The sequence below is a fragment of the Pan troglodytes genome, chromosome 4 (genome assembly GCF_028858775.2).
Source record: "Pan troglodytes isolate AG18354 chromosome 4, NHGRI_mPanTro3-v2.0_pri, whole genome shotgun sequence".
NCBI classification, from domain to species: Eukaryota; Metazoa; Chordata; class Mammalia; order Primates; family Hominidae; genus Pan; species Pan troglodytes.
The window spans coordinates 48,495,211-48,507,343 of NC_072402.2; the positions used below are offsets into that span (position 1 = coordinate 48,495,211).

The 12,133-nt window shown below is 39.0% G+C and overlaps 1 protein-coding gene across 2 annotated transcripts in view; it reads right to left on the reverse strand.

Moving 5' to 3' along the window:
- SREK1 (splicing regulatory glutamic acid and lysine rich protein 1) overlaps positions 1–6,484 on the reverse strand; it is a 37,141-nt gene extending 30,657 nt beyond the window's left edge. For both annotated transcript variants that reach the window (XM_009449070.5, XM_001162417.8), the window contains exon 1: positions 5,656–6,484. In XM_009449070.5, coding sequence (XP_009447345.1) covers positions 5,656–5,816 — 161 coding nt within the window. In that variant the 5' untranslated portion in view covers positions 5,817–6,484. The remainder of the gene's footprint in view (positions 1–5,655) is intronic.
- Between the last annotated feature and the right edge of the window lie 5,649 nt (positions 6,485–12,133).

The window sequence follows — 12,133 nt, forward strand, 5'->3', positions numbered from 1 at the left end:
TAGCCATAAATGATTAGTCACCAGTCTCAAGGGCCCATTTCCCTGGCTGACCAGCAACCTCTAATTTTGGAAGTCAGGCTCAACCAAATGAGCTAGATCAATCAATCAGGTTCTCTCTATTGGGCTGGAAGGTGACTTACAGTAAGCTGTAAGCCAGATGATGAGTACATAATAGGTATGCAAAGAAATGGAGTAGATAGAAACAAACTGAACTGATAATAACCACTGCAGAGAAAGAAGCAGATAGTCATCTTGATTGCTGATACCCTTCTGGTTCCCAGTCCTAGTTTCCATGAGGCCTGGCTGTACTACAATCTTTATTTTTCAACGCAGTGAAATCTTTCTTTTTAATAATAATGTCTCTTCTCGATGTACCTTGGGTAACACTGTTTCTGTCCTTTTTAACCAAAAACAATCTGTGATTATAATAACCTACTAAAGCCCTAGCAATTCCAACAGGAATAACTCTTTTGCCTCTGAAATCTTCAAGAGCCTGACAGTCATCTCTGAAGCAACATTTCCTAAACTGACGGATCCTTTTGTGAAGGAATGTAAACGTTAAGTAAGCACTACTGAAAACTAAAACCACATTTCCAAATACCCCTAGTTGAAATCTACTTCATTTCAAACTTAAAACATCCACAGGAATAGGAATTCTGAGTCTGGTTTGTAACGCAACTACATGTGAAGACATGCCACCAACATTTCAGAAGCCTGGGAACTGGTTAAAAAAATGTTGGTCTGTTCTGAACAGCATTATCATGGAAGTATGGATACTAGGTATGGCTACTCCACTGATTTAAGCAATTTTCTTTTCTTTTCTTTTCTTTTCCTTTTTTTTTTTTTTGAGACAGAGTTTCACACTGTCACCCGAGCTGGAGTGCAATGGTGGGATCCCGGCTCACTGCAACCTCCGCCTCCCGGGTTCATGCGATTCTCCTGCCGCCTCCCGAGTAGCTGGGATTACAGGTGCACACCACCACACCCAGCTAATTTTTTGTATTTTTAGTAGAAACAAGATTTCACTATGTTGGCCAGACAGGTCTCGAACTCCTGACCTCGTGATCCGCCTGCCTCGGCTTCCCAAAGCGCTGGGATTACAGGCGTGGGCCACTGCACCCGGCCAATTTTCTTAATCTTCATTACCAATTACCTTCCTTAAAATAAAGACCAACTTACATTTACTTTATAAAAATGCAAATATTTGAAATTTTCAGGCAAGGTAACACTATTTTATTTTGACCATCATAAACTAAAATTATTAGAGTGGCAAGCCAACAAACAGATAGCTCATCAAACAAATGTGTACTTGCTTGTGCCCAAGCGTTCAAGACCAGCCTGGGCAACAGAGGAAGACTTTGGGGGAAAAAAAAACACATAAAAAGGGATGACATATTCCATTTGGTCTAAATGTATGCATCTATAGAAACCAGCAGGCCAGGCACAGTGGCTCATATCTGTCACCCCAGCACTTTAGGATGCCAAAGCAGGCGGACTGCTTAAGCCCAGGAGTTTGAGTCCAGCCTGCGCAACATGGTGAAATCCTGTCTCTACTTAACTAAATAAATAAATAAAATTTTAGAAATAAATTTTAAGAAGAAAATAGCAGTACCCAAATTTAGCAGATTTTAGTTTGACCTCATTCGTTGACTTAAGTTTTGGTGTTTTAAAATACAAAATCTTATCAATTTTTCAAAAAAAATTAAAACTTTTCAGTGGGTAGTAAACGCAGAAACCAAAGAACCAACTTTTTGGGCATCAATTAAATTTCTTGGCCCTAACTGGTTATTTTGTCTTTTATTAAACATAACGATAGCACTATACAATATTTTTAAAACCAATGAGGTAATAATATGTCCAATATTTTATCAGTATATTAATACACATCCTTTAGCGGACAGAGGACCTACCAAAAAAGATATGCCAAAACATGAGCGAAGCATACAGTATCATGTACAAAAATATTAGTTGGTGCATTATTTATAAAAGGGTTTCTCCACTGGGCTTCAGTGGCCCTATGGATTAGCACAATTCATCCTGTTTAAGACTACTTATAAATTGCTAACATTTACCCACTAAATGCCAACAGGCCCTCTAATCATTGTTGACAATCAAAAAGACACACCTCCCAATTTCTAGCTAAAATCCACTAATTTGTAATACCAAAAAAAGCAATCAAAATATCCAACAATAGAATTTCAAAAACACACAATACACTCAGAAATTACTAATCTCTAAATATTACTATAAATAAGACAGCAATATGGAAAATGCTTATGACAAAGTGAAAAAAGTAAAATAACAGTGTGATTCCTTTGATTACGCTATATTACATATATTACATAATGATAGCACTATACAATTATTTTTAAAACCAATGAGGTAATATGTCCAATATTTATTAACGCATGTGAAAAGGACTGCAGGGAAATGGAGAGAAGCTTTGATAGAGTGGTGGGATCACAAGTGCTGTTTCCTTTTCTCTATTTTCTATAAAGTGGCTTTAGTGGTTATATTTTTTTTAACTAAATAAACTTAAGTAGTTGACAGATTTTTCCATTCTTTCTTAGAACTTTAGAAGACCAGAGAAGTGAAGGAAATCAACAAGCAAAAAAAATCAACACAGGAAAAACGTCTAGCGTTACAAATCAGGGTAGGCTTACCCTTCAGGGTTTAGTTACTTGAAGGGGGTCACGGGGAACTTACAGGGTGCAGATAATCCTGACTGTGTGCTGGTTATATAGGTATGTTTACTTTGTAAAGATTCACCAACCTGCGCTTACGACCTGTGCACTTCTCTGTAGGTACATTAAACCTCAATGAAAAATTTACTGAAAAAACAACAAGGATTTCTTACTTGTGTAAGAAAGTTTCACAAGCTGTGAGATTGATTTATTGTGCAAAAAGTTAATAGTAATTCTACATATTTACCAACTGGCAGCACAAAAAAAGGATGACAAACTACAAATAAGAATTCTTAATGCTTACAGTGAATGTTCACAAGAATTCCCTAGCCTTAAAAAATTCTTAACGTTTAAAAAATAAAGATGAAATTCAACCACTGCATCATGCCAAAAGAATTAAATTTAAAATCTGAATTTTCATATTAGCAACTTAAGTCATTTAAGTCATTTTTTTTTTTTAAGAGATAGGGGTCTCAATATGTTACTCAGGTTGGAATCAAACTCCTGGGCTCAAGCTGTTCTCCCACCTCAGCCTCCTGAGTAGCTAGGACTATAGGTGCACACCACCACACCTGGCTCAATCATAAAATTTTAATGAGAAACTATTTTCACATTCTATTAATGTATTTCCAATATACCTGGAAATATGTATTTGAAAATAAATATATTTCCAATTTTAAAACAATTTAAGTTTCTACTCAGCTCTAAAGATGTCATAAAATAATTTATGTGACACTGCAAAACAATATATTTTCAATACAACTACTACTATTGCATTTTGTATCCATTTCAGTCCAAATTTGCAAACACATCTTCTAATATAAGGACCAGGCAATGACAACTTCATTACGAAGCAGAAAACCTGTGAATAAAGCATGTCAGTATTGCTGCAAAACATGAATGAGGGATCTAGTATTGCACTTAGGGAAAAACTAGTTAAGGATTTTGCCTGGCCTATATATATTACACGTATGCAACAATTTTGCTTAATGTGTTACAGTTTGTGAAATACACTACCGTAATCTTCCATATGTTTAAGTGAAGAACTTTTAATTCTCTTTGACTTTTAAACTCCAATAACATCTGATTTCAAAAAAGTGGCCCATTACTGTCAGTTATGGCAATGTGTTGTCACCCAAACCCAGGTTTCAACCAAATAAATATTATGTTGGTAATGAAGAACATTCTCCAATATATTTCTTCTACCTATGAGATACCTTATTACCACAGCCTTGAAAGCAAGATTTACAAAGGTTCATGTACAAAGTATTTTACTGATTGATTCCAATGCCTGCAGGATACGGCACTCCCCCAAACAATTCTCAATTATTCTCAACTATTAAGAAATGTTCTGAGAACTTAAATTGAGATGGCTGAAAGCATTTCCAAAAGTTAAGATAATTAAAGCAATAATGCCACGGTTAATCAATCAAAATGTACGTGCGTGCACTTATGCAGTATTCTTGTCAAAAATGTATTACCTGAATCTCGTCACGAATATAAAGATATATATATACACATATCTCTATATACCTCATCTATATATCTCATCTATATAAACTCAGATTATGAGTCATTTTACAAGACAAAATGAACTACAAAACAAAATATCAATGTCACGACTTTAGAATCTTTAAAAGGGGACGGGACTGTCCTAGATTAAAGGAGATAACTATTAATACATGGATTACTTGGCATATTCAAGGGAGACAGTGTATCTAATTACATACTAGATCAAAAGCAGACAAAAAAGCATTATTAAAATAACTGGGGAAACTTTAATAATCAACTGTAGCCAAAAATAGACAAAATGCTCGTAAAAGGAACATGGATGTTCAATGTATTACTCTTTCAACTTTTCTGTATGCATGAAATATTCCAAAACAAAAAGCAGAGAAGAAAAACTTAAAAAGTAAATTTTAAATATCCACACAACTTTTATATAGTTATGCAACAGCACTGTTATAACCTAAGATAGAAAACTAAAGAAAAATAGGTCTAAATGCATCACTACGAAATAAATCAAAATTTTTTTAAAGAAATAAATCTTGGGTAACAATTACCCCTTCCCTCAAAGGATTTTGATATAATGAACAAAAAACGGAGGATCTTAATACTGTAAGATCTACCATTAAAAAAAAAAAAGTTTGTGTGCAAGAATGTGAACAACCTACAAACCCCTTGCGAGTTTTCTAAATAATATCGTACGAGGGAAATTTTACCATTCCAAAATACACTATCTGGGAAGTGGCCGCGAGCTGTGAATGCCAGCCAAGATCTGGACTTTAAATGTATACGGGAGGGATAACCCTGCACCGACTTACACTTTTTCTGAAAGCTTTGGGACAGTGTGACCTTTCAGGAGGAAAATTTAATCTGCTGTCAAAAGGGCTAACAGACATGATCTTTGGGAACATGGATGCGCTCGGTTAGATAAACCAAGATGCTAAGTTTGTGCGACCGTCCTGGGAAACAAACACAGCCCCAGTTCCATCTTGTCACCAGCAGCAGGCTTTCTCGTCAGCAAAACGGCCTGACACCAAGGCCTTAAAAAACTGGACTGTGGCTCAGGCGCGGTCTCCGCGATTTTCAGAGTGGAAAAACGCTCTGAGACGTTTGCCATGAGGGCTGTTCCGGGCCCACCTGCGGCCATCTTAAGTTCGGGGGGAAATAAGAGGGTGGGTGCACGGAATTCGAAGACCCAGCAGCGAACACAAGTCCCGGAGGCACGGAAAGGGCAACCATTCTAAATCCTTGGTAAGGGCTCCGTGCAGTAGTTAAACCCCCAAATCCGACTAAGGAGAGCAGGACGGCGGAACCCGGGTGCCCTAATCAAATATGGGCACCAAGGTAAGCCCGGGAGATCACGTGACATGCACCGCGCGCCCGCGTCCGCGCTCTCCTCCACGCCTCGGCTCCCGAGGTCTCTATGGCGCCCGCGCCCCTCCCCCAGCCGAGCTCCAGCACTTACTCCGGGGGGTAGAGCCGCAGCTCCTCGATTTCTCCTAGGAAGGAAAAAAGCGTCCGCATCTGCTCGCTGGTCACCGCCGACGACAGATTCGTCACCTGAATCACCGACGTGGGGGTGAGGCCGAAGCCTAAGCCCAAACCGAAGCCGCCGCCGCTGTTCATCCCGATCCCGCTGCCGTTGCCTTCCCGCTCCCCAACGTCTACGACGCGTCAGCGACGGAGCCGGGAAAGCGGAGAATGCGCGTCCGCGAGCGCGCTCCCGCTGGCGAATTCACAGCGCCGGGCAGATCTAGCCGCCCATTTCACAACTCCCCTGCTCCCGGGGCTGCGCGCGCCAGCCGGAAGCGTCGCCCCGGCAACCCGGTGGTTCTCGCGCGGCTGCGGCCTCCAGCTCCCGGGTCCCTGGGGCTGTTGCTGCTCGTTTCACCGCCTGGATTTTTTTCGGTGTTTTTGTTTTCCCCAAAAGTCGATGAGAGTCTTGTGCTCCTGTCTACCCGGTTCCTTCCGGTCTCGGATTGGGAAACCAAGCGGCCTGGCCTACTGGTGCGGGACTGTAAAGGAGGAATGACTCTTGGACAACACGGAAGAACACTTGACCCAACTATAGTGCAGCCTTATCACATACAGGCAGCACCCCAACTCCAACTATTTTTAAAAGTTGGCAGGCGTCCTAATTGTGAAAAAAACAAAATTTTACAAAATGCGTAGGTTCAGGTTGAATTAAGGAAAGAGCCAGTAAGATGAAGGCTGTGCAGGGGTTGTTTATAACCTGTTTTTATTCCCTCGTTCCACAGGTGTTGATGTTTATTGAGTGCTATGTCCCAGGCACTATTAGGCAAGGGCACGTAACAGACAGTTAAAGACAGTTCACATAGAACTTGCAACCTAATGAGAGACAACAGTAGTTGAGTCCATGGCAGCTGCTCCCAAAATGCCCTCCGCAGATCCCTAAGGGTACCGAGACCTTTTCAGTAAAGTTGGCAAGGTCAAAACGATTTTCATAATAATATTAAGAGTTTCTTGACCTTTTTCACTTTGTTGCCATTTGCACTGGTAACGTAAAAGATTAAACTGCTGACACCTTAGCAGCAATCAAGGCAGTGGCGCCAGTCTTGTACTGGTAGTGGCATTTTGTATTCTTCACATCATACAACATTTAAGGTCTTAAAATATGCTAGTTTCACTTTAAAAATGTTCTTCACAAGTAACTAAAAATTGTATTTTTTTTTCAAATCCATCCTTGCTTACACGTCTTTTAAAGAATATGTGTGAAAAAATGGGAACTACTGCCGCTACATGCCCAAGTGAAACGGTTGTCTCCGGAAAAAGCACTAGTGTAATTCTTTGAATTTTCACCTAAAAATACAAATTTTATTACACTTGTATCCACCAACTTGAGCTTGACAGCTTGCCAGTACTTAAAGACTTTTCTAGTAAAAGAAGCATTATATTAACAAATTATTTTTGACTATATTATGAAATATGTCAACATTTTTGTGATCTTTACAACTTAGTGGACACCTATTTTCCAAATGGCCAGTGGGTGCCATTACAAAGGCAAAAAGCCTCTGGTATGTGCAAGATAGATTGATGGATTTCAGTGCTTAATTGATGTGGTTTCAGATTCAGTCCACACTGCAATGAAGGCTAAGAAACTACCACATGTAAGTTTGGTACAGTATCAAAGAATAATATCTAGAACTATCTGGAAAGGCTATAAAGTAGTTTTCCCTTTTCCAACACCTTATCTTTATGAGATCAGATTTCCCTCATATATTTCAACCAAAACATATCACAACAGATCGAATACACAGAAAACTCATGATCACAAAGAAGGAAACGTCAGTCACTGTGGTCTACTTGAGGGTGGAGGGTGGAAGGAGGGAGAGGAGCAGAAAAAATTATTGAGCACTGGGCTTAATACCTGGATGATGAAATAATCCGTACAACAAACCCCCATGACATGAATTTATCTATGTAACAAACCTTCACATGTACCCCTGGACCTACAATAAAAGTTGGAAAAAAATAAAGAATACATAGATAGGAGAATTCAGCTGTCTTCTATTAAAGCAGACATTAAAAAGGTTTGAAAAATGTAAGACAATGCCACTCTTCTCACCAATTTTTTGGAAAAATATTTTATCATAAAAATGCATCATTTTGCCTTCAATCTCGGTTTCTAAGAAAAAAATGCGTCATTTATATTAACATAATGGGCTTATAATTATTTTTAAATGAATCTCAAAATACCAAATTTCTCAGGTTTAATTTATAATGTGGATAGTAATAAAAGCATTTTACAGTCCTTAATAATCTTTAAGAATGTAAAGGGACTCAAGACCAAAATGTTTGAGAATTATTATTACCATAGGGATAAGCATGGGGGAATTCAGAGCACACAGGAGGGCCTCTTAAACTTAGTTCTAATGGCATACTTCCCAGAAGAAATATTGCTTAAGCTGAATATTGAACAAATAGGAATTACCCAGGCAAGGAGGGAAGGAGGAGCAGTGAAGGGCATTCCAGACTGAGCATGTAGAATGTGCAAAGGCAGGGTTAAGGTAAAAGAGAGCTCGAGTGAGGTACAGAAGATTCAAAGTCTATTATTGCTGGGCTAAAAATGACTAGAGATGCATGCAAAGGAATAAGCCTTTATGAAGGGTATTATTTGTCACGGTAGAGGTTACTTTATCATAAGCTGGGAGCCACTGAAGACCTCGGAGCTGAAGAGTGACCCTGATCAGATTCATGTTCTAAAATGACTGGCTATGTGCGGTGGCATATGCCTGTAATCCCAGGATTTGGGGAGAGTAGGGCAGGAGGATTGCTTGAGCCCAGAAGTTTAAGACCAGCCTGGGCAACATGGAGAGACCCCGTTTCTACCAAACAATAACAACAAAAAAGTAGCCAGGCATGGTGGTGCATGCTTGTAGTCCCAGCTACTGGGGAGGCTGAGACGGGAGGACTGCTTGAGCCTGGGGGTTTGAGGCTACAGTGAAAATGAGTTGTGATTGTGCCACTGCAGTCCAGCCTGAGTGACAGAGTAAGACCCTGTCTCAAAAAAGAAAGGAAGGAAGGAAGGAAAGAAAGAAAGTGATAACTGTCACTGCAACCTGGAGATACATTGGAAAGGGTTCAGACTAGAGGCAAAGAAACTGGGTAGGTTATTGCAATAATCTGAATAAGCTATAATGAGGTCATGAACAAAGGTAAGAGGTGGTAGTAATGGAAAGCAAGGAACAGCCCCAAATTTGAGAATCACTGAACTCATTTGAAGATAAAAGGAATAAAAGCTGTCCACTCAGAAAAATATATATGGACATAAACTCACTTTTAGCTACAATTACTGATGCTTTCTGGTCCTCCTGAAGTCCAACCATAGATCTCTCGGATTAACAACTAGTTTTGAACAATTCTCAGACTTTAGTGTGCATCAGAATCAGCCCGTGGGCATGTTACAACAAATTGCTGGTCCCATCCCCAGAGTTTCTAGTTCAATAAGTCTGGAGTGGGGCCTGAAATTTTAATTTCTAACAAGTTCCCAGGTGAGCTCCTTCTTGTGGTCTGCAAACCCCATGTTGAGAACCACTGGTTTAGAAGGTTGTAAAAGCAGTATTCTTAATGGACTTAATCTACTCTTAATAGTAAAGCAGAAGGAGGAGTTTAGATTTATGTCTTGGAGAATTAAGTAAACAGTGTCATAATTTAGGTCGAAAAATATGAAGGAAGAGCAGCTTTGGGAGGAAAGAGCAGAAAATATTGAGAACCCTTATGGACAACATTCTGAAATGAAATTTAGGAAAAATGTCTAGAACTAAGATATAGCACTTGACTTAAGATTGGGAGGAGATATAGATACACCAGGAATGTTTGTAGCAGGAAAAGTGCTGTGGACAACATTAAACAGACAAATACAACAAATAGCCAAAAAAAAAAAAAAAAAAAATCAAGCCCCAAGGAAAACTGGGAGGGAGGATAGTCACAAAATTTAAAGGAAGAAAAAGCTTTTGGCTCTGGGGGGTATTGTTGTTTTTGTTGTTGTTGTTATAGAGGATGAGGTCTCACTATGCTGCCCAGGCTGGTTTCAAACTCTTTCGTGTGGAGAAGAGGTAACAGTATCCCTCTATAAATCTCTCAGGGAAACTTACCAAACCTGGGCCTATTCCAGCCCTGCCACTCTGGCCAATGTGACTGTTCTACCATGGACGTCTGAGATACATTTTAAAATTCCAACCTCCATGCCATGTTCTGCTTCCAAACTCTGTAATCATTCTCATGGCTCCAATTTTCAGCTATTTCTTTATCTCCAGGCCTCTTGATTTCATCTGCATGCTAACCCAACACCTTCAAATACAACATCATAGGAATAGTAATGGCAAAGTTTCAGTGAAAAAAATAAAAAGAGCTCCTCACAAGGAGGCTCAGGCCCATAAGAGCCAACCAGAAACCAAAAATTCAAAAAACTAAACCCCAGTAAATAAAGCAACAGAAAAAACCAAGAGAAAGATGTACATGATAGATTTTAGGTACTTACTAGACTGAGAACCAGGAGGTGACTTTGGAGAGAGCAGTTCTGGGGTGTACAGGGACAGGAAGAGAATGCTAGAGCTGGGAAAGTATATAAAATAAGTGTGGGATGTACTTACAAGAAGAGGCTTTGATGACTGTTAGTCTTCTTGTTTTGGTTTTGAATGAGTGGGATCTGCTATGAATCTACTCTACGGAATCTGAAAGGAAATTTTGACAGTAGGGAATAATTTAGGAGTAATTTCAGGTAAGGAAAGATCTGTAAGCAGTCTTATGTTTGAAAGAGGAGTGCTGATTATATTCTTAAGAAGAAAGCTAAATAGGTTGTCCTAGAAATAATCAGAAAAAGAGTGAGAACTGTGCATACATAAGTGTGCGTGTGTGTGTGTGCATGCACATGTGTAATGTGTTTTGGAGTAGTACTCTTCCAAAACTGAAGCAGAAACTCTTAGTCTTCTCCTGTGCTAAACCACGTGACCTTTGCCTTTCAGGATCCAGAACTCTCAATTCATGATGTCTCTAGTGGGCTAGCTCTGGAACCTTATCATTGGCATTACTTTTTACTACTAAAGAAATGACTCTAACTTAAACTGAAAAAAAGTGTACACAATGATGGCCAGGGTATTTCATGGAGTGGAAGAAATAATTGTACAACCAAATCTTGATTTGGGATGTGACTAAGGCATGTTTAGAAACCTTAACAGTCTTTGACTACACAAAAGAAAACAAAATATATTACAAGACTAAGGTACCTAACAGATTTGCAGGAAGAATTGCACAAATGTTAGGAAAGGAGGTGACCAGGGAACCTCTAAGAACTTTAGCAGCAGACATTCATAGACCACCTCAAGTGTGCTGTTGATAAGGTAAATCAACTCCAGTAACACCCAGCTCCTGCAAGCACTGATATGCTTTTTGTCTCTGTCTATACATTTACCTCTGCTGGAAAGTATATATAAATGGAATTATACAACATATAGTCTTTAGTGTCTGGCTTCTATCATTGAGCATGTTTCTGAGGTTCATTCATGTTGGAGCATGTATCAGTAGTTTATTAATTTTTGTTGCTGAATAGCAATCCATTGTTGAATATTCAACATTTTGGTTTTTATTCATCAGTTGATGGACATTTGGATTGTTTCCAGTTTGAGCTATATGAATAATACCCTTGCAAACATTCACATACAAGCCTTGTTTCTCTTGGGTAGATATTTATGAGGGGAATTTCTGAGTCATATGGTAAGTTTAACTTCTTTTTTTTTTTTTTTTTTTTTTTGAGACAGGGTCTCCCTCTGTCACCCAGGCTAGATAGAGTGCAGTGGCTCGATCATGGCTCACTGCAGCCTTAACCTCCCAGGCTTAACTGGTCCTCCCACCTCAGCCTCCCTAGTAGCTGGGACCACAGACACATGCCACCACCCCTGGCCTAGGTTTAACTTTTTAGGAAACTGCCAAACTGTTTTCCAATGAGGCTGTACCATTTTACATTCCCACCAGTGATGTGAGAGCATTATATTTGCTCCATATCCTTACCAACACTCAGTATTATCCTTTTTGATTATAGCCATCCCAGTGGGTATGTAATGGTATCTCATTGTGGTTTTCATTTGCATTTCCCTAATGGCTAATAATGTTCAGCAACTTTTAATATGCTTATTGGCCATTCATATTTCTTCTCTGATGAAATGTCTATTCAAATATTCAAATCTTTTGTCATTTCAAATTAAGACTTTTATCTTTTGTTATACAGTTGTAAGAACTCTGTAATTCTAGTTGCAAATCTGTAATTTTTGCAATTCTAGTTGTAATTCTAATCTTTGTAATTCTAGTTGCAAATCTGGACATATGACTTGCAAATATTTCTGCCCAATCTGTAACTTTTATTTTCATTTTTTAATGATATCTTTTAAAGAGTAAAAGGTTTTTATTTTGATGAAGTTCGAATTATC